This window comes from Strix uralensis, chromosome Z (genome assembly GCF_047716275.1).
Source record: "Strix uralensis isolate ZFMK-TIS-50842 chromosome Z, bStrUra1, whole genome shotgun sequence".
Taxonomy (NCBI): domain Eukaryota; kingdom Metazoa; phylum Chordata; class Aves; order Strigiformes; family Strigidae; genus Strix; species Strix uralensis.
The window spans coordinates 92,843,853-92,871,499 of NC_134012.1; the positions used below are offsets into that span (position 1 = coordinate 92,843,853).

The following is a 27,647-nucleotide window of genomic DNA, read 5'->3' on the forward strand; positions in this document are numbered from 1 at the left end:
AGGGCGGTGTCGGGCGGGGAGCCATGGTCTGTCCAGGCCCCGTTGTGTTGGTGGGTGCCGTGCCTGGGGTGGTGGCACGCGCGTGATGATTTGGCGTCCCTAGGTGCCGTCAGTGCGGGAGGTGGGCTGGTGTTGGAGGTGGGTGGCTGGAGCTCGTGCGTGTGGCCTTAGAAGAGTTGGTGCTGCAAGGTGTGTTGGAGCAAGCGGCGCAAGGCGAGAGTTGTCGTGAGAAATGGCTGAAGCGGCCAGAGGAGCCCAGCTCAGCCTAGTCAAAGGGATCTGTGCCGTGCCTGTCCTTGGCAGAGGCCTTGGCGGGTTTGGGTTGGGAGGGACGGTGAAAGGTCTTGCGGTCCAAGCGCCGCCGCCACGAGCAGGGCCACGTTGGAGTAGATCCGGTGTCTGGGAGCCCCGTCCAAGGTGACGGTGACCGTTTGCCGGGATGGGGCAGCTCCCAGCTCTCGGGGCAACCTGTTGCAGCGTCTGAGGAGCAGGCTGGTGGTAGAAGACGTCTTGCTTGTGTCTGGTCTGAATCTGGGCTCTGTGAGTTGCAAAGCGTCAGCCCTGGTCCTGTGGGCACAGGCCCTGTGGCAAAGCCTGTGCCCAGCTGTCGTGGTTTCGGCTGGCATAGAGGTAATGTGCTTGAGCTGGGAGAGAGCATCTCGGGAGCGCCCGAGCCGGATTTGGCATTTGGCATTTGGCATTTGGGATTTGGGCCAGGGTAGAGTTCCCTTTCTTTGGGGTGGGAGGAGGGGCAGCTGGAGTGCCAGGCCCGGACCGGCCCTTGGGGTGTTCCATCTCCTGTGACGTCATACTCGGTATACAAAGGTGGCGGGTTCTCTCTGGCTTCTGGTGGGCACGGCGGCATCTTGGCTGGGTCGGGACCTTCGTTGGGTCGGGATCGGGATCGCAGCTGGGGGCGGGCTGCGCATCGTTGGGCGGGTGATGAGCGAGCGCATTGTGCGTTACCCGTTTGGGCTTTCCGTTATTGTTTTGTTCTGTTGCAATGGCTAAAGTGTTTGTTTTTTATTTTCAACGACGAGGTTTTTTTCTTGTTGTAACTCCCCTATTTCCCCGGGCGGGGGAGAAAGGTGAGGGACCGGCCGAGTTGGAAGCACGGCCCCATCTTATTTCTAAGCCCCCTTGGAGGAGTGGAAGGCCACTAGAAGGTGTCCTGGAGGGTGAAGAAGCCCAGGCGTGTGAGTCTTTCCTTCGAGGAGAGGCGTTGCAAGGCTCTGATCGCTCCCGTTTGTGGCCCTGGTCTGGAGGCGCTCCAACAGGCCCACGTCTTGGTTGGCGCGAGGAGTGCGGAGCTGATGGTGAGGCGGGATGGCCGGTGGGAAACGCTGAGGAGACGAGGGCCAAAGAGGCGGTAGTGCTGCCGCTGGCTGCACCCCGTGAGAGGTTTTGGCAAGAGGTTGAGGCCGGTGCCTCGTCGTTGGGGAGGTGTCAAAGAGAAGAGCGGGCGCGGGGTGTGCGGGGAGCCCTGTTTGGAGCAGGGCTGGGAGGAGGTGTTGAGTGGCGGTGCCTTCCCCCCGCCCCTGCCCCCCCCAAAGGCTCGTCCCCGTGCTTCTGAGACGAGAGGCAGAGGCAGGCTTTTTGCAAGAGGTCTTTATTTTGTGTGGAATAAATAGTGGAATAAATAGCTAAAACCCGTTGTGAAGATAAATAGAAGTTGTGGTGGAAGTGGAGGAGCAGCGCGTGGAGGGTGCGGGTGCAGGGCCGTTGTCGCCCCGGCGCCTGTCGTGGTGGGTGAGGGGAGGCGGGAGGGCAGAGGCGGGTCTGGGGCGGTGGTGGGGGTGCGTGGGGCCGTGCGGGTTGTTGGGGGCCGTTGGGCTAACTGGGCGTGGTGCGGGTGAGGTTGTGGAGGCGTTGGAAGCAGGCGCGAGCTTGGAGGCGGACGTGGTCCCAGGCGCAGGCGCTGTGGTGGTGGGTGCGGAGGAAGTGCTGGATGTCCCTGAAGTATTTGTCGAGGGTGAGCGTGAGGCTGCGGGGCCCTGGGCCTTGGGCGAGCGTGCCGTTGGCGGTCAGGCACTGGTGGAGCTGCTGGATGTGGTGCTGGAGGCTGTTGAGGAGTTGGTGTCGTGCCTGGGCGTCCCAGTGCTGGGGGGTGCTGGGGCTGCTGAGGGTGTGGAGGAGGTGCTGGAGGATGCGGAGGACGGTGGCGGCGGCTTGCTGTGGGTGGCTGGTGTGGAGGAGGGTGTCGGGGAAGACGGGCGCCTGGTGGGGGTGGCAGGGCTGTGTCGGGCTGGGAGCCATGGCCTGGAGGAGCTGGAGGCTGTCCCAGGGGAAGGTGTCGTGTCGGGGAGGCAGGTGGTGGCAGGCGAGGGCGGTGGCGAGAGCCGTCAGGAGGAGCAGGAGCGGCGGGGCGCCGTGGCGCAGGCGGGTCTGTGGGGTTGCGGGCGCAGCCATGGTGGGCCTGTGGGTGGTGCTGGGCAGGAGCCTGGTCAGGCTCGGTGGCGGTGCGGCCGGGCGCTGTGCTTGGGGTGCCGCCGGGTGGCCGGCTTTATGTGGTGCGGCGGCTTTCCCTCGCTCGCTTTCTGGTGGCAGCGAGTTTCCGGCTGTGGTTTTCAGTTTTGGCTGGTGGCCTGCGGTGGTGTCGGGGAAGTGCGTTGGTGGGGTGGGCGCGCGTGGGGAGGGCGGTGGCGGTGCTTTGCCGGGGCTGCGTTGGGGGCAGGTTGTCTGTAGTGGTTGAGTGGGGGATGCGAAAGCGCGCGCTGGGGCAGAGCCCTTGGGGGCAGCTGTGGCGGGGAGGTGTGTGAGGGTTTCCCTGTGAAGAGGCTGCAGCTGAAGTTTCCCTTCCTGCCCAAGTGTGTCTTGCGCCCGTGCTGCCCTGTGGTGCGTTTTCCTTTCGCCTTTGTTTTCATCTTGTCTGGTCTTTCCTTTTCGTGTTGGGAAGGGTTGTGAAGTGATGTCACTTGGCAGAGCGTGGGGAGCCCCCTCCTGGAGCGAGGGCCTGGGGGTGTCGTCGTCGTCGGCTTGCGAGGAGGTGGCTGTGGGTGTAGGCCCCTGAGCAGTGGCTGTGTTGGTGGCTGGAGCTGCCGCAGCTCGTGTGTTGAAGGCAATGGGCAAGTAAGGCAGGAGGCAAGGCTTGCGGAAGGAAGAAGGAAGAGGAGGAAGGGAAGGGTCTCGGTGCTGCTCGGGCTGGGGCGTTGGGTCCGTGGCTGTGGTGCCACGCGCGTGGCCCTGGAGCAGGGGTCGTCTGGTGTTTTTGTCTGCCTCCTTGGCTGAGGCGGCTGGAGAGCAAAGAAGAAGATGTTTGCCGTCAGCGAAGGAAGGGGCTTGCGTTTGGAATGGCCTGGGCCCCTCGAGGAGGGGTGTCCCAGAGTCCTGCGGAGGTGGATCGGAGCCAGCGGATGTAGTTGTCGAGCTCTAGAGGGAGGAGGGAGGTGGCGGAGGTTGTGCTCGCCGAGGTTTTGGGGTGCCTCGGGAGAGCAGGGATGGTGTTGTGTTGGTGTGAGAGAGGCCGCCGTGTGTTTTCTGGGAGCTTTTGAGCCGGGGCAAGAAATGGGGGTGTGGTGATGGTGGTGGCGGCCGTGGTGGCAGGGCGGTGTCGGGCGGGGAGCCATGGTCTGTCCAGGCCCCGTTGTGTTGGTGGGTGCCGTGCCTGGGGTGGTGGCACGCGCGTGATGATTTGGCGTCCCTAGGTGCCGTCAGTGCGGGAGGTGGGCTGGTGTTGGAGGTGGGTGGCTGGAGCTCGTGCGTGTGGCCTTAGAAGAGTTGGTGCTGCAAGGTGTGTTGGAGCAAGCGGCGCAAGGCGAGAGTTGTCGTGAGAAATGGCTGAAGCGGCCAGAGGAGCCCAGCTCAGCCTAGTCAAAGGGATCTGTGCCGTGCCTGTCCTTGGCAGAGGCCTTGGCGGGTTTGGGTTGGGAGGGACGGTGAAAGGTCTTGCGGTCCAAGCGCCGCCGCCACGAGCAGGGCCACGTTGGAGTAGATCCGGTGTCTGGGAGCCCCGTCCAAGGTGACGGTGACCGTTTGCCGGGATGGGGCAGCTCCCAGCTCTCGGGGCAACCTGTTGCAGCGTCTGAGGAGCAGGCTGGTGGTAGAAGACGTCTTGCTTGTGTCTGGTCTGAATCTGGGCTCTGTGAGTTGCAAAGCGTCAGCCCTGGTCCTGTGGGCACAGGCCCTGTGGCAAAGCCTGTGCCCAGCTGTCGTGGTTTCGGCTGGCATAGAGGTAATGTGCTTGAGCTGGGAGAGAGCATCTCGGGAGCGCCCGAGCCGGATTTGGCATTTGGCATTTGGCATTTGGGATTTGGGCCAGGGTAGAGTTCCCTTTCTTTGGGGTGGGAGGAGGGGCAGCTGGAGTGCCAGGCCCGGACCGGCCCTTGGGGTGTTCCATCTCCTGTGACGTCATACTCGGTATACAAAGGTGGCGGGTTCTCTCTGGCTTCTGGTGGGCACGGCGGCATCTTGGCTGGGTCGGGACCTTCGTTGGGTCGGGATCGGGATCGCAGCTGGGGGCGGGCTGCGCATCGTTGGGCGGGTGATGAGCGAGCGCATTGTGCGTTACCCGTTTGGGCTTTCCGTTATTGTTTTGTTCTGTTGCAATGGCTAAAGTGTTTGTTTTTTATTTTCAACGACGAGGTTTTTTTCTTGTTGTAACTCCCCTATTTCCCCGGGCGGGGGAGAAAGGTGAGGGACCGGCTGAGTTGGAAGCACGGCCCCATCTTATTTCTAAGCCCCCTTGGAGGAGTGGAAGGCCACTAGAAGGTGTCCTGGAGGGTGAAGAAGCCCAGGCGTGTGAGTCTTTCCTTCGAGGAGAGGCGTTGCAAGGCTCTGATCGCTCCCGTTTGTGGCCCTGGTCTGGAGGCGCTCCAACAGGCCCACGTCTTGGTTGGCGCGAGGAGTGCGGAGCTGATGGTGAGGCGGGATGGCCGGTGGGAAACGCTGAGGAGACGAGGGCCAAAGAGGCGGTAGTGCTGCCGCTGGCTGCACCCCGTGAGAGGTTTTGGCAAGAGGTTGAGGCCGGTGCCTCGTCGTTGGGGAGGTGTCAAAGAGAAGAGCGGGCGCGGGGTGTGCGGGGAGCCCTGTTTGGAGCAGGGCTGGGAGGAGGTGTTGAGTGGCGGTGCCTTCCCCCCGCCCCTGCCCCCCCCAAAGGCTCGTCCCCGTGCTTCTGAGACGAGAGGCAGAGGCAGGCTTTTTGCAAGAGGTCTTTATTTTGTGTGGAATAAATAGTGGAATAAATAGCTAAAACCCGTTGTGAAGATAAATAGAAGTTGTGGTGGAAGTGGAGGAGCAGCGCGTGGAGGGTGCGGGTGCAGGGCCGTTGTCGCCCCGGCGCCTGTCGTGGTGGGTGAGGGGAGGCGGGAGGGCAGAGGCGGGTCTGGGGCGGTGGTGGGGGTGCGTGGGGCCGTGCGGGTTGTTGGGGGCCGTTGGGCTAACTGGGCGTGGTGCGGGTGAGGTTGTGGAGGCGTTGGAAGCAGGCGCGAGCTTGGAGGCGGACGTGGTCCCAGGCGCAGGCGCTGTGGTGGTGGGTGCGGAGGAAGTGCTGGATGTCCCTGAAGTATTTGTCGAGGGTGAGCGTGAGGCTGCGGGGCCCTGGGCCTTGGGCGAGCGTGCCGTTGGCGGTCAGGCACTGGTGGAGCTGCTGGATGTGGTGCTGGAGGCTGTTGAGGAGTTGGTGTCGTGCCTGGGCGTCCCAGTGCTGGGGGGTGCTGGGGCTGCTGAGGGTGTGGAGGAGGTGCTGGAGGATGCGGAGGACGGTGGCGGCGGCTTGCTGTGGGTGGCTGGTGTGGAGGAGGGTGTCGGGGAAGACGGGCGCCTGGTGGGGGTGGCAGGGCTGTGTCGGGCTGGGAGCCATGGCCTGGAGGAGCTGGAGGCTGTCCCAGGGGAAGGTGTCGTGTCGGGGAGGCAGGTGGTGGCAGGCGAGGGCGGTGGCGAGAGCCGTCAGGAGGAGCAGGAGCGGCGGGGCGCCGTGGCGCAGGCGGGTCTGTGGGGTTGCGGGCGCAGCCATGGTGGGCCTGTGGGTGGTGCTGGGCAGGAGCCTGGTCAGGCTCGGTGGCGGTGCGGCCGGGCGCTGTGCTTGGGGTGCCGCCGGGTGGCCGGCTTTATGTGGTGCGGCAGCTTTCCCTCGCTCGCTTTCTGGTGGCAGCGAGTTTCCGGCTGTGGTTTTCAGTTTTGGCTGGTGGCCTGCGGTGGTGTCGGGGAAGTGCGTTGGTGGGGTGGGCGCGCGTGGGGAGGGCGGTGGCGGTGCTTTGCCGGGGCTGCGTTGGGGGCAGGTTGTCTGTAGTGGTTGAGTGGGGGATGCGAAAGCGCGCGCTGGGGCAGAGCCCTTGGGGGCAGCTGTGGCGGGGAGGTGTGTGAGGGTTTCCCTGTGAAGAGGCTGCAGCTGAAGTTTCCCTTCCTGCCCAAGTGTGTCTTGCGCCCGTGCTGCCCTGTGGTGCGTTTTCCTTTCGCCTTTGTTTTCATCTTGTCTGGTCTTTCCTTTTCGTGTTGGGAAGGGTTGTGAAGTGATGTCACTTGGCAGAGCGTGGGGAGCCCCCTCCTGGAGCGAGGGCCTGGGGGTGTCGTCGTCGTCGGCTTGCGAGGAGGTGGCTGTGGGTGTAGGCCCCTGAGCAGTGGCTGTGTTGGTGGCTGGAGCTGCCGCAGCTCGTGTGTTGAAGGCAATGGGCAAGTAAGGCAGGAGGCAAGGCTTGCGGAAGGAAGAAGGAAGAGGAGGAAGGGAAGGGTCTCGGTGCTGCTCGGGCTGGGGCGTTGGGTCCGTGGCTGTGGTGCCACGCGCGTGGCCCTGGAGCAGGGGTCGTCTGGTGTTTTTGTCTGCCTCCTTGGCTGAGGCGGCTGGAGAGCAAAGAAGAAGATGTTTGCCGTCAGCGAAGGAAGGGGCTTGCGTTTGGAATGGCCTGGGCCCCTCGAGGAGGGGTGTCCCAGAGTCCTGCGGAGGTGGAGCGGAGCCAGCGGATGTAGTTGTCGAGCTCTAGAGGGAGGAGGGAGGTGGCGGAGGTTGTGCTCGCCGAGGTTTTGGGGTGCCTCGGGAGAGCAGGGATGGTGTTGTGTTGGTGTGAGAGAGGCCGCCGTGTGTTTTCTGGGAGCTTTTGAGCCGGGGCAAGAAATGGGGGTGTGGTGATGGTGGTGGCGGCCGTGGTGGCAGGGCGGTGTCGGGCGGGGAGCCATGGTCTGTCCAGGCCCCGTTGTGTTGGTGGGTGCCGTGCCCGGGGTGGTGGCACGCGCGTGATGATTTGGCGTCCCTAGGTGCCGTCAGTGCGGGAGGTGGGCTGGTGTTGGAGGTGGGTGGCTGGAGCTCGTGCGTGTGGCCTTAGAAGAGTTGGTGCTGCAAGGTGTGTTGGAGCAAGCGGCGCAAGGCGAGAGTTGTCGTGAGAAATGGCTGAAGCGGCCAGAGGAGCCCAGCTCAGCCTAGTCAAAGGGATCTGTGCCGTGCCTGTCCTTGGCAGAGGCCTTGGCGGGTTTGGGTTGGGAGGGACGGTGAAAGGTCTTGCGGTCCAAGCGCCGCCGCCACGAGCAGGGCCACGTTGGAGTAGATCCGGTGTCTGGGAGCCCCGTCCAAGGTGACGGTGACCGTTTGCCGGGATGGGGCAGCTCCCAGCTCTCGGGGCAACCTGTTGCAGCGTCTGAGGAGCAGGCTGGTGGTAGAAGACGTCTTGCTTGTGTCTGGTCTGAATCTGGGCTCTGTGAGTTGCAAAGCGTCAGCCCTGGTCCTGTGGGCACAGGCCCTGTGGCAAAGCCTGTGCCCAGCTGTCGTGGTTTCGGCTGGCATAGAGGTAATGTGCTTGAGCTGGGAGAGAGCATCTCGGGAGCGCCCGAGCCGGATTTGGCATTTGGCATTTGGCATTTGGGATTTGGGCCAGGGTAGAGTTCCCTTTCTTTGGGGTGGGAGGAGGGGCAGCTGGAGTGCCAGGCCCGGACCGGCCCTTGGGGTGTTCCATCTCCTGTGACGTCATACTCGGTATACAAAGGTGGCGGGTTCTCTCTGGCTTCTGGTGGGCACGGCGGCATCTTGGCTGGGTCGGGACCTTCGTTGGGTCGGGATCGGGATCGCAGCTGGGGGCGGGCTGCGCATCGTTGGGCGGGTGATGAGCGAGCGCATTGTGCGTTACCCGTTTGGGCTTTCCGTTATTGTTTTGTTCTGTTGCAATGGCTAAAGTGTTTGTTTTTTATTTTCAACGACGAGGTTTTTTTCTTGTTGTAACTCCCCTATTTCCCCGGGCGGGGGAGAAAGGTGAGGGACCGGCCGAGTTGGAAGCACGGCCCCATCTTATTTCTAAGCCCCCTTGGAGGAGTGGAAGGCCACTAGAAGGTGTCCTGGAGGGTGAAGAAGCCCAGGCGTGTGAGTCTTTCCTTCGAGGAGAGGCGTTGCAAGGCTCTGATCGCTCCCGTTTGTGGCCCTGGTCTGGAGGCGCTCCAACAGGCCCACGTCTTGGTTGGCGCGAGGAGTGCGGAGCTGATGGTGAGGCGGGATGGCCGGTGGGAAACGCTGAGGAGACGAGGGCCAAAGAGGCGGTAGTGCTGCCGCTGGCTGCACCCCGTGAGAGGTTTTGGCAAGAGGTTGAGGCCGGTGCCTCGTCGTTGGGGAGGTGTCAAAGAGAAGAGCGGGCGCGGGGTGTGCGGGGAGCCCTGTTTGGAGCAGGGCTGGGAGGAGGTGTTGAGTGGCGGTGCCTTCCCCCCGCCCCTGCCCCCCCCAAAGGCTCGTCCCCGTGCTTCTGAGACGAGAGGCAGAGGCAGGCTTTTTGCAAGAGGTCTTTATTTTGTGTGGAATAAATAGTGGAATAAATAGCTAAAACCCGTTGTGAAGATAAATAGAAGTTGTGGTGGAAGTGGAGGAGCAGCGCGTGGAGGGTGCGGGTGCAGGGCCGTTGTCGCCCCGGCGCCTGTCGTGGTGGGTGAGGGGAGGCGGGAGGGCAGAGGCGGGTCTGGGGCGGTGGTGGGGGTGCGTGGGGCCGTGCGGGTTGTTGGGGGCCGTTGGGCTAACTGGGCGTGGTGCGGGTGAGGTTGTGGAGGCGTTGGAAGCAGGCGCGAGCTTGGAGGCGGACGTGGTCCCAGGCGCAGGCGCTGTGGTGGTGGGTGCGGAGGAAGTGCTGGATGTCCCTGAAGTATTTGTCGAGGGTGAGCGTGAGGCTGCGGGGCCCTGGGCCTTGGGCGAGCGTGCCGTTGGCGGTCAGGCACTGGTGGAGCTGCTGGATGTGGTGCTGGAGGCTGTTGAGGAGTTGGTGTCGTGCCTGGGCGTCCCAGTGCTGGGGGGTGCTGGGGCTGCTGAGGGTGTGGAGGAGGTGCTGGAGGATGCGGAGGACGGTGGCGGCGGCTTGCTGTGGGTGGCTGGTGTGGAGGAGGGTGTCGGGGAAGACGGGCGCCTGGTGGGGGTGGCAGGGCTGTGTCGGGCTGGGAGCCATGGCCTGGAGGAGCTGGAGGCTGTCCCAGGGGAAGGTGTCGTGTCGGGGAGGCAGGTGGTGGCAGGCGAGGGCGGTGGCGAGAGCCGTCAGGAGGAGCAGGAGCGGCGGGGCGCCGTGGCGCAGGCGGGTCTGTGGGGTTGCGGGCGCAGCCATGGTGGGCCTGTGGGTGGTGCTGGGCAGGAGCCTGGTCAGGCTCGGTGGCGGTGCGGCCGGGCGCTGTGCTTGGGGTGCCGCCGGGTGGCCGGCTTTATGTGGTGCGGCAGCTTTCCCTCGCTCGCTTTCTGGTGGCAGCGAGTTTCCGGCTGTGGTTTTCAGTTTTGGCTGGTGGCCTGCGGTGGTGTCGGGGAAGTGCGTTGGTGGGGTGGGCGCGCGTGGGGAGGGCGGTGGCGGTGCTTTGCCGGGGCTGCGTTGGGGGCAGGTTGTCTGTAGTGGTTGAGTGGGGGATGCGAAAGCGCGCGCTGGGGCAGAGCCCTTGGGGGCAGCTGTGGCGGGGAGGTGTGTGAGGGTTTCCCTGTGAAGAGGCTGCAGCTGAAGTTTCCCTTCCTGCCCAAGTGTGTCTTGCGCCCGTGCTGCCCTGTGGTGCGTTTTCCTTTCGCCTTTGTTTTCATCTTGTCTGGTCTTTCCTTTTCGTGTTGGGAAGGGTTGTGAAGTGATGTCACTTGGCAGAGCGTGGGGAGCCCCCTCCTGGAGCGAGGGCCTGGGGGTGTCGTCGTCGTCGGCTTGCGAGGAGGTGGCTGTGGGTGTAGGCCCCTGAGCAGTGGCTGTGTTGGTGGCTGGAGCTGCCGCAGCTCGTGTGTTGAAGGCAATGGGCAAGTAAGGCAGGAGGCAAGGCTTGCGGAAGGAAGAAGGAAGAGGAGGAAGGGAAGGGTCTCGGTGCTGCTCGGGCTGGGGCGTTGGGTCCGTGGCTGTGGTGCCACGCGCGTGGCCCTGGAGCAGGGGTCGTCTGGTGTTTTTGTCTGCCTCCTTGGCTGAGGCGGCTGGAGAGCAAAGAAGAAGATGTTTGCCGTCAGCGAAGGAAGGGGCTTGCGTTTGGAATGGCCTGGGCCCCTCGAGGAGGGGTGTCCCAGAGTCCTGCGGAGGTGGATCGGAGCCAGCGGATGTAGTTGTCGAGCTCTAGAGGGAGGAGGGAGGTGGCGGAGGTTGTGCTCGCCGAGGTTTTGGGGTGCCTCGGGAGAGCAGGGATGGTGTTGTGTTGGTGTGAGAGAGGCCGCCGTGTGTTTTCTGGGAGCTTTTGAGCCGGGGCAAGAAATGGGGGTGTGGTGATGGTGGTGGCGGCCGTGGTGGCAGGGCGGTGTCGGGCGGGGAGCCATGGTCTGTCCAGGCCCCGTTGTGTTGGTGGGTGCCGTGCCCGGGGTGGTGGCACGCGCGTGATGATTTGGCGTCCCTAGGTGCCGTCAGTGCGGGAGGTGGGCTGGTGTTGGAGGTGGGTGGCTGGAGCTCGTGCGTGTGGCCTTAGAAGAGTTGGTGCTGCAAGGTGTGTTGGAGCAAGCGGCGCAAGGCGAGAGTTGTCGTGAGAAATGGCTGAAGCGGCCAGAGGAGCCCAGCTCAGCCTAGTCAAAGGGATCTGTGCCGTGCCTGTCCTTGGCAGAGGCCTTGGCGGGTTTGGGTTGGGAGGGACGGTGAAAGGTCTTGCGGTCCAAGCGCCGCCGCCACGAGCAGGGCCACGTTGGAGTAGATCCGGTGTCTGGGAGCCCCGTCCAAGGTGACGGTGACCGTTTGCCGGGATGGGGCAGCTCCCAGCTCTCGGGGCAACCTGTTGCAGCGTCTGAGGAGCAGGCTGGTGGTAGAAGACGTCTTGCTTGTGTCTGGTCTGAATCTGGGCTCTGTGAGTTGCAAAGCGTCAGCCCTGGTCCTGTGGGCACAGGCCCTGTGGCAAAGCCTGTGCCCAGCTGTCGTGGTTTCGGCTGGCATAGAGGTAATGTGCTTGAGCTGGGAGAGAGCATCTCGGGAGCGCCCGAGCCGGATTTGGCATTTGGCATTTGGCATTTGGGATTTGGGCCAGGGTAGAGTTCCCTTTCTTTGGGGTGGGAGGAGGGGCAGCTGGAGTGCCAGGCCCGGACCGGCCCTTGGGGTGTTCCATCTCCTGTGACGTCATACTCGGTATACAAAGGTGGCGGGTTCTCTCTGGCTTCTGGTGGGCACGGCGGCATCTTGGCTGGGTCGGGACCTTCGTTGGGTCGGGATCGGGATCGCAGCTGGGGGCGGGCTGCGCATCGTTGGGCGGGTGATGAGCGAGCGCATTGTGCGTTACCCGTTTGGGCTTTCCGTTATTGTTTTGTTCTGTTGCAATGGCTAAAGTGTTTGTTTTTTATTTTCAACTACGAGGTTTTTTTCTTGTTGTAACTCCCCTATTTCCCCGGGCGGGGGAGAAAGGTGAGGGACCGGCTGAGTTGGAAGCACGGCCCCATCTTATTTCTAAGCCCCCTTGGAGGAGTGGAAGGCCACTAGAAGGTGTCCTGGAGGGTGAAGAAGCCCAGGCGTGTGAGTCTTTCCTTCGAGGAGAGGCGTTGCAAGGCTCTGATCGCTCCCGTTTGTGGCCCTGGTCTGGAGGCGCTCCAACAGGCCCACGTCTTGGTTGGCGCGAGGAGTGCGGAGCTGATGGTGAGGCGGGATGGCCGGTGGGAAACGCTGAGGAGACGAGGGCCAAAGAGGCGGTAGTGCTGCCGCTGGCTGCACCCCGTGAGAGGTTTTGGCAAGAGGTTGAGGCCGGTGCCTCGTCGTTGGGGAGGTGTCAAAGAGAAGAGCGGGCGCGGGGTGTGCGGGGAGCCCTGTTTGGAGCAGGGCTGGGAGGAGGTGTTGAGTGGCGGTGCCTTCCCCCCGCCCCTGCCCCCCCCAAAGGCTCGTCCCCGTGCTTCTGAGACGAGAGGCAGAGGCAGGCTTTTTGCAAGAGGTCTTTATTTTGTGTGGAATAAATAGTGGAATAAATAGCTAAAACCCGTTGTGAAGATAAATAGAAGTTGTGGTGGAAGTGGAGGAGCAGCGCGTGGAGGGTGCGGGTGCAGGGCCGTTGTCGCCCCGGCGCCTGTCGTGGTGGGTGAGGGGAGGCGGGAGGGCAGAGGCGGGTCTGGGGCGGTGGTGGGGGTGCGTGGGGCCGTGCGGGTTGTTGGGGGCCGTTGGGCTAACTGGGCGTGGTGCGGGTGAGGTTGTGGAGGCGTTGGAAGCAGGCGCGAGCTTGGAGGCGGACGTGGTCCCAGGCGCAGGCGCTGTGGTGGTGGGTGCGGAGGAAGTGCTGGATGTCCCTGAAGTATTTGTCGAGGGTGAGCGTGAGGCTGCGGGGCCCTGGGCCTTGGGCGAGCGTGCCGTTGGCGGTCAGGCACTGGTGGAGCTGCTGGATGTGGTGCTGGAGGCTGTTGAGGAGTTGGTGTCGTGCCTGGGCGTCCCAGTGCTGGGGGGTGCTGGGGCTGCTGAGGGTGTGGAGGAGGTGCTGGAGGATGCGGAGGACGGTGGCGGCGGCTTGCTGTGGGTGGCTGGTGTGGAGGAGGGTGTCGGGGAAGACGGGCGCCTGGTGGGGGTGGCAGGGCTGTGTCGGGCTGGGAGCCATGGCCTGGAGGAGCTGGAGGCTGTCCCAGGGGAAGGTGTCGTGTCGGGGAGGCAGGTGGTGGCAGGCGAGGGCGGTGGCGAGAGCCGTCAGGAGGAGCAGGAGCGGCGGGGCGCCGTGGCGCAGGCGGGTCTGTGGGGTTGCGGGCGCAGCCATGGTGGGCCTGTGGGTGGTGCTGGGCAGGAGCCTGGTCAGGCTCGGTGGCGGTGCGGCCGGGCGCTGTGCTTGGGGTGCCGCCGGGTGGCCGGCTTTATGTGGTGCGGCGGCTTTCCCTCGCTCGCTTTCTGGTGGCAGCGAGTTTCCGGCTGTGGTTTTCAGTTTTGGCTGGTGGCCTGCGGTGGTGTCGGGGAAGTGCGTTGGTGGGGTGGGCGCGCGTGGGGAGGGCGGTGGCGGTGCTTTGCCGGGGCTGCGTTGGGGGCAGGTTGTCTGTAGTGGTTGAGTGGGGGATGCGAAAGCGCGCGCTGGGGCAGAGCCCTTGGGGGCAGCTGTGGCGGGGAGGTGTGTGAGGGTTTCCCTGTGAAGAGGCTGCAGCTGAAGTTTCCCTTCCTGCCCAAGTGTGTCTTGCGCCCGTGCTGCCCTGTGGTGCGTTTTCCTTTCGCCTTTGTTTTCATCTTGTCTGGTCTTTCCTTTTCGTGTTGGGAAGGGTTGTGAAGTGATGTCACTTGGCAGAGCGTGGGGAGCCCCCTCCTGGAGCGAGGGCCTGGGGGTGTCGTCGTCGTCGGCTTGCGAGGAGGTGGCTGTGGGTGTAGGCCCCTGAGCAGTGGCTGTGTTGGTGGCTGGAGCTGCCGCAGCTCGTGTGTTGAAGGCAATGGGCAAGTAAGGCAGGAGGCAAGGCTTGCGGAAGGAAGAAGGAAGAGGAGGAAGGGAAGGGTCTCGGTGCTGCTCGGGCTGGGGCGTTGGGTCCGTGGCTGTGGTGCCACGCGCGTGGCCCTGGAGCAGGGGTCGTCTGGTGTTTTTGTCTGCCTCCTTGGCTGAGGCGGCTGGAGAGCAAAGAAGAAGATGTTTGCCGTCAGCGAAGGAAGGGGCTTGCGTTTGGAATGGCCTGGGCCCCTCGAGGAGGGGTGTCCCAGAGTCCTGCGGAGGTGGATCGGAGCCAGCGGATGTAGTTGTCGAGCTCTAGAGGGAGGAGGGAGGTGGCGGAGGTTGTGCTCGCCGAGGTTTTGGGGTGCCTCGGGAGAGCAGGGATGGTGTTGTGTTGGTGTGAGAGAGGCCGCCGTGTGTTTTCTGGGAGCTTTTGAGCCGGGGCAAGAAATGGGGGTGTGGTGATGGTGGTGGCGGCCGTGGTGGCAGGGCGGTGTCGGGCGGGGAGCCATGGTCTGTCCAGGCCCCGTTGTGTTGGTGGGTGCCGTGCCCGGGGTGGTGGCACGCGCGTGATGATTTGGCGTCCCTAGGTGCCGTCAGTGCGGGAGGTGGGCTGGTGTTGGAGGTGGGTGGCTGGAGCTCGTGCGTGTGGCCTTAGAAGAGTTGGTGCTGCAAGGTGTGTTGGAGCAAGCGGCGCAAGGCGAGAGTTGTCGTGAGAAATGGCTGAAGCGGCCAGAGGAGCCCAGCTCAGCCTAGTCAAAGGGATCTGTGCCGTGCCTGTCCTTGGCAGAGGCCTTGGCGGGTTTGGGTTGGGAGGGACGGTGAAAGGTCTTGCGGTCCAAGCGCCGCCGCCACGAGCAGGGCCACGTTGGAGTAGATCCGGTGTCTGGGAGCCCCGTCCAAGGTGACGGTGACCGTTTGCCGGGATGGGGCAGCTCCCAGCTCTCGGGGCAACCTGTTGCAGCGTCTGAGGAGCAGGCTGGTGGTAGAAGACGTCTTGCTTGTGTCTGGTCTGAATCTGGGCTCTGTGAGTTGCAAAGCGTCAGCCCTGGTCCTGTGGGCACAGGCCCTGTGGCAAAGCCTGTGCCCAGCTGTCGTGGTTTCGGCTGGCATAGAGGTAATGTGCTTGAGCTGGGAGAGAGCATCTCGGGAGCGCCCGAGCCGGATTTGGCATTTGGCATTTGGCATTTGGGATTTGGGCCAGGGTAGAGTTCCCTTTCTTTGGGGTGGGAGGAGGGGCAGCTGGAGTGCCAGGCCCGGACCGGCCCTTGGGGTGTTCCATCTCCTGTGACGTCATACTCGGTATACAAAGGTGGCGGGTTCTCTCTGGCTTCTGGTGGGCACGGCGGCATCTTGGCTGGGTCGGGACCTTCGTTGGGTCGGGATCGGGATCGCAGCTGGGGGCGGGCTGCGCATCGTTGGGCGGGTGATGAGCGAGCGCATTGTGCGTTACCCGTTTGGGCTTTCCGTTATTGTTTTGTTCTGTTGCAATGGCTAAAGTGTTTGTTTTTTATTTTCAACGACGAGGTTTTTTTCTTGTTGTAACTCCCCTATTTCCCCGGGCGGGGGAGAAAGGTGAGGGACCGGCTGAGTTGGAAGCACGGCCCCATCTTATTTCTAAGCCCCCTTGGAGGAGTGGAAGGCCACTAGAAGGTGTCCTGGAGGGTGAAGAAGCCCAGGCGTGTGAGTCTTTCCTTCGAGGAGAGGCGTTGCAAGGCTCTGATCGCTCCCGTTTGTGGCCCTGGTCTGGAGGCGCTCCAACAGGCCCACGTCTTGGTTGGCGCGAGGAGTGCGGAGCTGATGGTGAGGCGGGATGGCCGGTGGGAAACGCTGAGGAGACGAGGGCCAAAGAGGCGGTAGTGCTGCCGCTGGCTGCACCCCGTGAGAGGTTTTGGCAAGAGGTTGAGGCCGGTGCCTCGTCGTTGGGGAGGTGTCAAAGAGAAGAGCGGGCGCGGGGTGTGCGGGGAGCCCTGTTTGGAGCAGGGCTGGGAGGAGGTGTTGAGTGGCGGTGCCTTCCCCCCGCCCCTGCCCCCCCCAAAGGCTCGTCCCCGTGCTTCTGAGACGAGAGGCAGAGGCAGGCTTTTTGCAAGAGGTCTTTATTTTGTGTGGAATAAATAGTGGAATAAATAGCTAAAACCCGTTGTGAAGATAAATAGAAGTTGTGGTGGAAGTGGAGGAGCAGCGCGTGGAGGGTGCGGGTGCAGGGCCGTTGTCGCCCCGGCGCCTGTCGTGGTGGGTGAGGGGAGGCGGGAGGGCAGAGGCGGGTCTGGGGCGGTGGTGGGGGTGCGTGGGGCCGTGCGGGTTGTTGGGGGCCGTTGGGCTAACTGGGCGTGGTGCGGGTGAGGTTGTGGAGGCGTTGGAAGCAGGCGCGAGCTTGGAGGCGGACGTGGTCCCAGGCGCAGGCGCTGTGGTGGTGGGTGCGGAGGAAGTGCTGGATGTCCCTGAAGTATTTGTCGAGGGTGAGCGTGAGGCTGCGGGGCCCTGGGCCTTGGGCGAGCGTGCCGTTGGCGGTCAGGCACTGGTGGAGCTGCTGGATGTGGTGCTGGAGGCTGTTGAGGAGTTGGTGTCGTGCCTGGGCGTCCCAGTGCTGGGGGGTGCTGGGGCTGCTGAGGGTGTGGAGGAGGTGCTGGAGGATGCGGAGGACGGTGGCGGCGGCTTGCTGTGGGTGGCTGGTGTGGAGGAGGGTGTCGGGGAAGACGGGCGCCTGGTGGGGGTGGCAGGGCTGTGTCGGGCTGGGAGCCATGGCCTGGAGGAGCTGGAGGCTGTCCCAGGGGAAGGTGTCGTGTCGGGGAGGCAGGTGGTGGCAGGCGAGGGCGGTGGCGAGAGCCGTCAGGAGGAGCAGGAGCGGCGGGGCGCCGTGGCGCAGGCGGGTCTGTGGGGTTGCGGGCGCAGCCATGGTGGGCCTGTGGGTGGTGCTGGGCAGGAGCCTGGTCAGGCTCGGTGGCGGTGCGGCCGGGCGCTGTGCTTGGGGTGCCGCCGGGTGGCCGGCTTTATGTGGTGCGGCGGCTTTCCCTCGCTCGCTTTCTGGTGGCAGCGAGTTTCCGGCTGTGGTTTTCAGTTTTGGCTGGTGGCCTGCGGTGGTGTCGGGGAAGTGCGTTGGTGGGGTGGGCGCGCGTGGGGAGGGCGGTGGCGGTGCTTTGCCGGGGCTGCGTTGGGGGCAGGTTGTCTGTAGTGGTTGAGTGGGGGATGCGAAAGCGCGCGCTGGGGCAGAGCCCTTGGGGGCAGCTGTGGCGGGGAGGTGTGTGAGGGTTTCCCTGTGAAGAGGCTGCAGCTGAAGTTTCCCTTCCTGCCCAAGTGTGTCTTGCGCCCGTGCTGCCCTGTGGTGCGTTTTCCTTTCGCCTTTGTTTTCATCTTGTCTGGTCTTTCCTTTTCGTGTTGGGAAGGGTTGTGAAGTGATGTCACTTGGCAGAGCGTGGGGAGCCCCCTCCTGGAGCGAGGGCCTGGGGGTGTCGTCGTCGTCGGCTTGCGAGGAGGTGGCTGTGGGTGTAGGCCCCTGAGCAGTGGCTGTGTTGGTGGCTGGAGCTGCCGCAGCTCGTGTGTTGAAGGCAATGGGCAAGTAAGGCAGGAGGCAAGGCTTGCGGAAGGAAGAAGGAAGAGGAGGAAGGGAAGGGTCTCGGTGCTGCTCGGGCTGGGGCGTTGGGTCCGTGGCTGTGGTGCCACGCGCGTGGCCCTGGAGCAGGGGTCGTCTGGTGTTTTTGTCTGCCTCCTTGGCTGAGGCGGCTGGAGAGCAAAGAAGAAGATGTTTGCCGTCAGCGAAGGAAGGGGCTTGCGTTTGGAATGGCCTGGGCCCCTCGAGGAGGGGTGTCCCAGAGTCCTGCGGAGGTGGATCGGAGCCAGCGGATGTAGTTGTCGAGCTCTAGAGGGAGGAGGGAGGTGGCGGAGGTTGTGCTCGCCGAGGTTTTGGGGTGCCTCGGGAGAGCAGGGATGGTGTTGTGTTGGTGTGAGAGAGGCCGCCGTGTGTTTTCTGGGAGCTTTTGAGCCGGGGCAAGAAATGGGGGTGTGGTGATGGTGGTGGCGGCCGTGGTGGCAGGGCGGTGTCGGGCGGGGAGCCATGGTCTGTCCAGGCCCCGTTGTGTTGGTGGGTGCCGTGCCCGGGGTGGTGGCACGCGCGTGATGATTTGGCGTCCCTAGGTGCCGTCAGTGCGGGAGGTGGGCTGGTGTTGGAGGTGGGTGGCTGGAGCTCGTGCGTGTGGCCTTAGAAGAGTTGGTGCTGCAAGGTGTGTTGGAGCAAGCGGCGCAAGGCGAGAGTTGTCGTGAGAAATGGCTGAAGCGGCCAGAGGAGCCCAGCTCAGCCTAGTCAAAGGGATCTGTGCCGTGCCTGTCCTTGGCAGAGGCCTTGGCGGGTTTGGGTTGGGAGGGACGGTGAAAGGTCTTGCGGTCCAAGCGCCGCCGCCACGAGCAGGGCCACGTTGGAGTAGATCCGGTGTCTGGGAGCCCCGTCCAAGGTGACGGTGACCGTTTGCCGGGATGGGGCAGCTCCCAGCTCTCGGGGCAACCTGTTGCAGCGTCTGAGGAGCAGGCTGGTGGTAGAAGACGTCTTGCTTGTGTCTGGTCTGAATCTGGGCTCTGTGAGTTGCAAAGCGTCAGCCCTGGTCCTGTGGGCACAGGCCCTGTGGCAAAGCCTGTGCCCAGCTGTCGTGGTTTCGGCTGGCATAGAGGTAATGTGCTTGAGCTGGGAGAGAGCATCTCGGGAGCGCCCGAGCCGGATTTGGCATTTGGCATTTGGCATTTGGGATTTGGGCCAGGGTAGAGTTCCCTTTCTTTGGGGTGGGAGGAGGGGCAGCTGGAGTGCCAGGCCCGGGCCGGCCCTTGGGGTGTTCCATCTCCTGTGACGTCATACTCGGTATACAAAGGTGGCGGGTTCTCTCTGGCTTCTGGTGGGCACGGCGGCATCTTGGCTGGGTCGGGACCTTCGTTGGGTCGGGATCGGGATCGCAGCTGGGGGCGGGCTGCGCATCGTTGGGCGGGTGATGAGCGAGCGCATTGTGCGTTACCCGTTTGGGCTTTCCGTTATTGTTTTGTTCTGTTGCAATGGCTAAAGTGTTTGTTTTTTATTTTCAACGACGAGGTTTTTTTCTTGTTGTAACTCCCCTATTTCCCCGGGCGGGGGAGAAAGGTGAGGGACCGGCCGAGTTGGAAGCACGGCCCCATCTTATTTCTAAGCCCCCTTGGAGGAGTGGAAGGCCACTAGAAGGTGTCCTGGAGGGTGAAGAAGCCCAGGCGTGAGAGTCTTTCCTTCGAGGAGAGGCGTTGCAAGGCTCTGATCGCTCCCGTTTGTGGCCCTGGTCTGGAGGCGCTCCAACAGGCCCACGTCTTGGTTGGCGCGAGGAGTGCGGAGCTGATGGTGAGGCGGAGTGAGGCAGGATGGCCGGTGGGAAACGCTGAGGAGACGAGGGCCAAAGAGGCGGTAGTGCTGCCGCTGGCTGCACCCCGTGAGAGGTTTTGGCAAGAGGTTGAGGCCGGTGCCTCGTCGTTGGGGAGGTGTCAAAGAGAAGAGCGGGCGCGGGGTGTGCGGGGAGCCCTGTTTGGAGCAGGGCTGGGAGGAGGTGTTGAGTGGCGGTGCCTTCCCCCCGCCCCTGCCCCCCCCAAAGGCTCGTCCCCGTGCTTCTGAGACGAGAGGCAGAGGCAGGCTTTTTGCAAGAGGTCTTTATTTTGTGTGGAATAAATAGTGGAATAAATAGCTAAAACCCGTTGTGAAGATAAATAGAAGTTGTGGTGGAAGTGGAGGAGCAGCGCGTGGAGGGTGCGGGTGCAGGGCCGTTGTCGCCCCGGCGCCTGTCGTGGTGGGTGAGGGGAGGCGGGAGGGCAGAGGCGGGTCTGGGGCGGTGGTGGGGGTGCGTGGGGCCGTGCGGGTTGTTGGGGGCCGTTGGGCTAACTGGGCGTGGTGCGAGTGAGGTTGTGGAGGCGTTGGAAGCAGGCGCGAGCTTGGAGGCGGACGTGGTCCCAGGCGCAGGCGCTGTGGTGGTGGGTGCGGAGGAAGTGCTGGATGTCCCTGAAGTATTTGTCGAGGGTGAGCGTGAGGCTGCGGGGCCCTGGGCCTTGGGCGAGCGTGCCGTTGGCGGTCAGGCACTGGTGGAGCTGCTGGATGTGGTGCTGGAGGCTGTTGAGGAGTTGGTGTCGTGCCTGGGCGTCCCAGTGCTGGGGGGTGCTGGGGCTGCTGAGGGTGTGGAGGAGGTGCTGGAGGATGCGGAGGACGGTGGCGGCGGCTTGCTGTGGGTGGCTGGTGTGGAGGAGGGTGTCGGGGAAGACGGGCGCCTGGTGGGGGTGGCAGGGCTGTGTCGGGCTGGGAGCCATGGCCTGGAGGAGCTGGAGGCTGTCCCAGGGGAAGGTGTCGTGTCGGGGAGGCAGGTGGTGGCAGGCGAGGGCGGTGGCGAGAGCCGTCAGGAGGAGCAGGAGCGGCGGGGCGCCGTGGCGCAGGCGGGTCTGTGGGGTTGCGGGCACAGCCATGGTGGGCCTGTGGGTGGTGCTGGGCAGGAGCCTGGTCAGGCTCGGTGGCGGTGCGGACGGGCGCTGTGCTTGGGGTGCTGCCGGGTGGCCGGCTTTATGTGGTGCGGCGGCTTTCCCTCGCTCGCTTTCTGGTGGCAGCGAGTTTCCGGCTGTGGTTTTCAGTTTTGGCTGGTGGCCTGCGGTGGTGTCGGGGAAGTGCGTTGGTGGGGTGGGCGCGCGTGGGGAGGGCGGTGGCGGTGCTTTGCCGGGGCTGCGTTGCGCTTGCCAGTTTTTGGGGACTTTGGTTGCAGTGGTTCATCGGGAGATGTGAAAGCGATGGATTGCGACGAATGGGGCAATTTTGTTGCTGATGTGTCGTTTTTGGTGTTTTCTATTTCTCCTTCCTCGATAATTATCATGGCTGTTGCATTGAATTTCCCTTTTTTCTCTTTTCTATTTTACTTATGTAAATGCTCTGTTATTGTTTGTTTTTTTTTTTTTTTTAATTGTTACGGTTTTCATATGTGTTTTTGTATGAATACATCATTTCTTTTACATTTTGGGATATTTGTGAAGTCATGTATTTCTTCAGGAATCTCAGAACTCCTCTACATCCAGATGTCCTTTGAGGATGTGTCTCTGCTTCTGAGCTACTGAATGTTTATTGATGAAACTTCTGCAGTTTCTTTGCTTCCTTTTCCTCGATTCTAACCTCATCAGGATATGCTATAAGAAGTCTTTTCTAAGCTCTTGCTTATTGAATAATGAAGGGCATGGAGCCAGAAGTGTTTTTATATAGTAAGAGTTTTGCTATTTCTGCTGGTTCAGGAATTTTTCGTGACCACTGTCTCATTGTGCTTCACAGAGGAAGAAGTCCATTACAAAAATTTCTTTTTTCCAATTCCATTGTTTGCCTGGTAAAATGCTTGTATCTTATATTATGCCCTCATACAACTGGAACTTCTCAGATTTTCTCTTTCTTTTTTTTCTTTTTCTTTAATAATCATTTGGGCATCAGTTCTTTAAATTTTTAAAATTATTGTTTCATGATTGGTTTTGCTCTGGAGGTCCCAAGTGCAGTCTGGTGCTGAGGGTAGATGGTGCAGAGGAGGTTGCTGATGGCCTTGTCTAGTGATGCCTTTGGATATATCTCCAGGAGTGGACATCCCACAACCTCCCTGATCCCTCTGCGGTGGTTGTATCACCGTCATGGTAAAGTTAATAATAATGTGTTTAGTCTTTCATGTTTGAATTCCCTGTGTTGCAGGTTGTGTCATTTCCTTTCCTCCTGTTTTTATGTCTGAGGAGGGTTTGCTTTCTTCCGCCACCATAGAGAAGCCAATGAGGCCCGTCCCTGCTTGGCATCACAGGGTATTTCTGGTTAGAAGGAATATCAGGGTAACTGTTGTGCCACCTGGAAGTAGCATCTTGAGGGGTCCTGCTGTTTACATCAGTATATTTGATCTCACTTGTTTTCTTGCTCTCTAGTTGCTTGCATAGTGCTCATTTGTGTTTGCACAGATCAGTGTCCTTGCAGTGAGGTGGTGATCAAGGTGGGGTGACCGAACATCAAGAACAATCTTTTTGTCCTGTGTGGGAGGAGGTCAGATCTGCTGAGCTTCTGTGTTATCTTGCTCAGACTTACCTGGGGAGGGCAAAGCATGTGGGGCAGATATTTTTGGGGCGGTGATTGGAGGGTGAAGGAATAGCTGGTGATGTGGGAGGAGTTTCCTTTATGGGGATTGCTATGCTGGTCTGTGCTGGTTGGTTTGGACTGTGTTGGGTGGCAGTGTTTTGGGGATATATCTTGTTGTTTGCTGAGGGTGTGTTGGGGTGAAAAAAGCCTAGACCTCTGTGCTGTATGTAGCGAGGCCAGTCCCCACGGCCACTGGTGTGTGAGTGCAGGTAGGAGCATCCTGGGCCAGTTGTGGTGGTTGGAAGAGGGCAAAGAGCAGTCCTGGGCATCTCTTGTGGTTTTTGTGGGTTTTTGGTGTTTCTTGGGTGGAGTTAGTAGCACTGGGGTGCTGTTCCTTGTCCAAGGCCTCAGCAGGCCTTGGTGGGTCCCCTCCTTGCTTCTTTGAGTTGCGCCTTGTTTATGCCACCCTGCTTGGTCCCAAGCAGTGCTGTGGCATTGCTGGATTTTTTTTGTGATGAGGTGGTGTTTTGGGGGATGGCTTTCATGTCTTATCAGTGGCAGAGGGTTGGGAAGGGAGAGGGTGGGTGGTGGGGGAGGAGGAGTGCACAGGGCAGGCATCACATCGTCTGGGCAAGCGTGTGCTCCAAGGGTCTAACATCAACAGGAGATTCCTGTGGGATTGAAGGACCATGGTGGGTCCCTGAGAGTGGCCTGCTGTCTGGAACCTTTGACCAGGGCAGGAGGCATTGGTGGGACAGGCTGCAGGAGGGGGAGTCTCCCTCCCTGCCTGCAAGGATCCTGTCTTTGCCTGTCAGGTACATGAATGATGACTATCTCTTTTCTTTTTGCTTCTTATTTGCTTTTGCAAAATTTCCAACAAGTGAATCAAATAAATAAATATATAAATATAAAAACTAACGGCTGGATAAATAAATAAATAAATAGACAGATAAATAAATAAATAGAGTTCTGTGATAAATAGTCATTGGTCTGAGAGTCTTGCAGTGTCCATAGGGACCTTCTCCTCCATCAGAGGAGATCACAGTCTGGATGGGCTAAATCACGCCATGGGTAATAAACACCACCCCTCTCCCCAGAACCTCATGACTGTCCATGAGGGTGCAGCACAGCAATTTCCTCCTTCTTCCAGCGCAGGTGTGGCTGCAGTGTGGGTGTGCAGTCTATGCCACAGCCTGGCCCCAGCCTCGCCGCGGTCATGCCCATTTCCCCATCAGTGCGGTCTCCAGCCTAGAAGAGGTGTGAGCAGTGCTGAGCAATCCCAGCCCGGGTTGCTGCTCCCTCTGCTCAATCTGTGGCTGCCGGTGTTGTCTGGGCATGGGCATTTGGAGCAGGTGGGTTTGGCGGAGGGCAGGCACGGCTTGGCTCTTCATCTGCTGAAAGAGTGTGTCCACCTGTTGGAAGCAGGCGCGAGCTTGGAGGCGGACGTGGTCCCAGGCGCAGGCGCTGTGGTGGTGGGTGCGGAGGAAGTGCTGGATGTCCCTGAAGTATTTGTCGAGGGTGAGCAGCAGGTTGCGTGGCCCTTGTCTTTTGAAGAACATCCTGTTGGCTGGCACACATTGCTCCAGGTGGTGGATGTGGTGCTGGAGGCTGTTGAGGAGTTGGTGTTGTGCCTGGGCGTCCCAGTGCTGGGGGGTACTGGGGCTGCTGAGGGTGTGGAGGAGGTGCTGGAGGATGCGGAGGACGGTGGTGGCGGCTTGCTGTGGGTGGCTGGTGTGGAGGAGGGTGTCGGGGAAGACGGGCGCCTGGTGGGGGTGGCAGGGCTGTGTCGGGCTGGGAGCCATGGCCTGGAGGAGCTGGAGGCTGTCCCAGGGGAAGGTGTCGTGTCGGGGAGGCAGGTGGTGGCAGGCGAGGGCGGTGGCGAGAGCCGTCAGGAGGAGCAGGAGCGGCGGGGCGCCGTGGCGCAGGCGGGTCTGTGGGGTTGCGGGCGCAGCCATGGTGGGCCTGTGGGTGGTGCTGGGCAGGAGCCTGGTCAGGCTTGGTGGTAGTGCAGGCAGGCACTGTGCTTGGGGTGCTGCCGGGTGGCCGGCTTTATGTGGTGCAGTGGCTTTCCTTTCATCATCATCATCTAGACAGAATTTCCCTGTTTTCATTTTCAGTTTTGCTTTCCGTTTACTTTTTCCTAGGGCTTTTGTTGTGTTTGTCAAAGTGTGAACAGGAGGTGGCACTGCCAAGGGAAGGGGAGCTGGTTCTTTCCCAGGACTGCTGTCAGGGCGTGGGGGGAGCCCAGCTCCTGTGCTGTTGCGGTTCAGCTGGGGATGTGAAAGCACTGCCACAGAGGCTTTTGGGGCAGCTGTGCTCAGGATGTGTTTCAGGGTTTCCTTTCTGTTTGAGTTGTTTTTCTTGGTTTTTATTTTCAAGTTTCTCGGCCTACCAACATCTATTATTCTTATTTCGTGCTCCGATGTTATTTGTATATATGAGTTAATGCATGTTTTCCTTTATTTTTTATTGACAAATAATTTTAGTTTGTCAGTCTATTATTTTTTTTCCTTTCCCTTTTCCTTTCTCTGTAGCATCTGCAGCTTTGCTAGTGGAAGAGTTTTTCCTCTCTGCAAGCATCTTGCAGAGTATTTCTGGGGCTACCTGTCATTGCATTTGGCCCCCAAGTTATTTGTCCTCAGTATGTTGATAATTAGAAATAAATGCATAAATGTCATGAAGGATTTTTCATCAACTGTTCATGCAATGATTATGATCTCTAGATTTGGTTTTTTTCATTGTCTTTTGAATTTGTTGTAGAAATTATGCTGTGTTTGGGAGGCAGGAGCGGATGTGAATATTTGTCTTCGAGGTTAGCTTATATCTAGAAAGTGAAAGTGGGCAGAGTCCCAAGTGCAAGTCATCACTGCTTCCTGGGAAGTTTCCAGCAGCAAGAGGTACCGATGGCTGCTGATACAGCAAGAACAGGGGTTTCTCCTGAGGTTTGGGAGGGGATTCTTTTTTAATTTAACTCAATTAATTAATTTGTATGTTGATGCTGTAAATTCTCACTGTGGTTTTTTGGGGTGGTTTTTTTTGTGTGTGTATTACATTGGGATATTCTATCTTCTCTGTTAGTCTGTTTCAGGCTGCTTGTGTGGCAGAGATCTTAGAAATACATTAGCTGATGTGCATGGTACTTAGTGAGCTGCTTGGTTGAGGTTAAACCTATTATGTCAGATCACTTAATCATTTTTCAGTCCTTTTCTGTCTCACCGTTTTAGTCTATTCCTCATATTTCAGTTTTGACTTTAGGCACTTTCTACTGCGTGCTTTCTGTAGGTCAGGAAATACCCGTGTTTGAAGAGCAGAGTATCTCTTCTGATGTTTTGCTGTGGGTGGGTATGAAGTCCAAAGATAACTGGCTTGCACTCATATTTTATAATGATTTTATGTGTTGAATGTGTGTATGCTCAGGTGTGTGGGATAGGGATACGCAGTGCTGATGTGGTTTTCCCCCACCTGAGGGGCAGTGGGAATAATTGCAATGCTTAGACCCTGTTTTCATGCAGATTTGGTTATATTTTGTTTGGTTTATATAGGGGAAAAGGTTAACGTGTCAGTTCCAGTTCGTATCCACTGAATCCTGTTCAGATCTGTTCTCTAAATCTGCTTTTTGTGGCATTTTTCTTGGAAGGAGATGGGAGCGCTGCTTTTGAGTAAGCTTCTAAGGCTGTTAATGTGAATTTGATTGTGTTCTGTTAAGTGATTCATGCCAGAGTTGATATGGTGATGTTGTGGGAGGATATCGGACCTGCACAACTCTGAGAGTTATAACAAGCAAAGCCGTTTATTTTTCCAATAGTACATACTTATGCTCTCGCCAAAGCTCTTACTTCATAATTAGCAAATCAGCAATTAGACAGTTATCAACCTTTTCTCCTATCAGCATCAGACCACTCTAACACGCGCTGTGCAGACCAATCACCTTCTCGTTCACGCGCTGTTCACACGGCAGTAACTTCTCACAGTTCAGTACTTTTCCACAGTTCAGTGTTGCAGCTGGCCGTTGTTTTTCCCTGCCACCTTGGCCCAACTCGGCAGTTTCTTTCTCCCAAGGCCTGTTTCTCATCAAAGCCTAGCTGTTGATTCAGAGGCTGTGCAGGGCTGAGAGGATGATGCCTCCCACATCTCCCCCTTCTTTGTTTTACATCTGCACCTGCAAAGCTTTATCAATCAAGGTTTAGACAAACTTCAGAAAACACAATATACATAAAATAATTACAACATAAAGAAGATAACTCCTTGAGGGGCTCATCACTCCAGTCCTTGCAGTCTCTCTGCTGGTACACACTTTATTGACATCTATACCTTCTCCACTTCTGCACTTAAATTTGCCAGGTCCAGAGCACTGAATAACACTATTACAAGTTGCTTCATCAGAGCCATCCAGACAGTCTCTCACACCATTACACTGCCTACTCCCATGGATGCAGTTCCCATCTTCACACCTGAACTGGTCTGGTCTGCAAATCCGAGAAGGGCAGTTGACTTCATCACTTCCATCCTTGCAGTCAGGATCTCCATCACAGCACCACTTTTTGTGGATGCATTCACCTGAACTGCATTGCATCTCCATCACACTGCCATCTATTAGGCACACTCTCATTACTGCTATCACACTGACCACTGATGCACACAAAATCAGAATCAGCACACGTCTTCACCACACAAGCAGTCTCATCACTGCCATTGTCTTCACCACACAAGCAGTCTCATCACTGCCATAAAGCATATGATTAAATATTACAAAATAAGGAAAATACAGAATAGCACACTTACTTAATGGGCTACTAACATTCAGATCCGCAATTGCCGGGGAACCCTGGATGCAGCGAGGATTTAGAGTGCCCTTCCTCGCAAACTGGAAATCATACACGATGTGTCCATCTGTAGGTGAGGCATCCAAAATTGCTGCAAGCAGGTCCAGCCTCATATATCTAAATCAGCAGGCCAAAATAACTGGCACTTGTCTTTGAGCGGAAACATCTGATCTCATCCTCCTGTTGGGTTCCACCCAGAGCCTGGCCACCACTCAAGGGGGGACAAACAAGGGAGTTTCTAATAATCTTAAACACCTGAGTTCTTAATTCTTAATATTGCTAAACAAAGGAAGTTGAATACACACATTCTTATAGCATTTCATCCTTATTAATAACTACATTTTGTCTAAGCTACATCTTTCACTAGTGACTACTAAGCCTATATATTTCATTAAGGAGTTGCAATTACTGTTAGCATTTTCTCTTAAAAAAGTTGGCAACTGTAGTGTGATTAAGACAGAGATAGTGTATTTTGTCCTATTGCAGTAGCAAGCATTACCCCTACATTCTGCTTAAATGATCAGTCGAAGAGACCGCAAACTGTCGGCACAGGGGCACCCACAGCACCCACAGCCAGCTGCTGGGTGTCCACCAAAAGCTGCCTCTCACGCCTCAGGTGTGGTCGCACACACCTTGCTGGTAACCACTGGGGACTGTGACCTGTGGAGACACAAGCATAACGTCTTCCCCAGGTTATTAAAGGATATGGTCCTTCCCAGTTACCACTTTCCAGGTTTTTTGCTAACACTTGAGCCTTGCCCTGGACTTCTTGTTGATCTGGTATCTGCGATGAGAAGTGACACAATATTGGTGGCACCTGTGAGGCAGGGGAAATGTTTAAAAAGTTCATGGCATATAATGCCTTATTCAGCCTTTCGTGAGGTGTAGATAGATATCCTCCATCGCCCCCTTTTTGTTGTTGTAATAGACGCTTTAGCGCGCCACGCGTACGCTCCACAACGGCCTGTCCGGTCGGTGAGTGAGGAATGCCGGTCAGATGCTCGACTCCCCACTGTTTAAAGAAATTAAAAAGAGAAACAGAAACATAAGCAGGTCCATTGTCTGTCTTAATCTGTCGTGGCACG

At 59.4% G+C, this 27,647-nt stretch overlaps 8 protein-coding genes across 22 annotated transcripts in view; 1 reads left to right on the forward strand and 7 right to left on the reverse strand.

Annotated features, from left to right (window-relative positions):
• Positions 1 to 27,647, forward strand: part of UBAP2 (ubiquitin associated protein 2) — a 156,809-nt gene that overhangs the window by 114,658 nt on the left and 14,504 nt on the right. The gene's annotated exons all lie outside the window — the stretch shown is intronic.
• On the reverse strand, positions 1,834 to 2,585 carry LOC141937675 (interferon-like). Its single transcript, XM_074855706.1, has one exon. It carries the CDS (start codon positions 2,407 to 2,409, stop codon positions 1,834 to 1,836), a length of 576 nt encoding a protein of 191 aa, XP_074711807.1. The 5' UTR covers positions 2,410 to 2,585.
• Positions 5,375 to 6,019, reverse strand: LOC141937692 (interferon-like). The gene has a single exon (XM_074855726.1). It carries the CDS (start codon positions 5,948 to 5,950, stop codon positions 5,375 to 5,377), a length of 576 nt encoding a protein of 191 aa, XP_074711827.1. The 5' UTR covers positions 5,951 to 6,019.
• LOC141937693 (interferon-like) lies at positions 8,916 to 9,560 on the reverse strand. The gene has a single exon (XM_074855727.1). It carries the CDS (start codon positions 9,489 to 9,491, stop codon positions 8,916 to 8,918), a length of 576 nt encoding a protein of 191 aa, XP_074711828.1. The 5' UTR covers positions 9,492 to 9,560.
• On the reverse strand, positions 12,457 to 13,208 carry LOC141937672 (interferon-like). The gene has a single exon (XM_074855703.1). The coding sequence runs from the start codon at positions 13,030 to 13,032 to the stop codon at positions 12,457 to 12,459; it is 576 nt and encodes a 191-aa protein (XP_074711804.1). The 5' UTR covers positions 13,033 to 13,208.
• On the reverse strand, positions 15,998 to 16,757 carry LOC141937673 (interferon-like). Its single transcript, XM_074855704.1, has one exon. It carries the CDS (start codon positions 16,571 to 16,573, stop codon positions 15,998 to 16,000), a length of 576 nt encoding a protein of 191 aa, XP_074711805.1. The 5' UTR covers positions 16,574 to 16,757.
• LOC141937627 (interferon-like) lies at positions 19,549 to 20,205 on the reverse strand. Its single transcript, XM_074855592.1, has one exon. It carries the CDS (start codon positions 20,122 to 20,124, stop codon positions 19,549 to 19,551), a length of 576 nt encoding a protein of 191 aa, XP_074711693.1. The 5' UTR covers positions 20,125 to 20,205.
• Positions 22,797 to 23,694, reverse strand: LOC141937669 (interferon-like). The gene has a single exon (XM_074855699.1). The coding sequence runs from the start codon at positions 23,692 to 23,694 to the stop codon at positions 22,954 to 22,956; it is 741 nt and encodes a 246-aa protein (XP_074711800.1). The 3' UTR covers positions 22,797 to 22,953.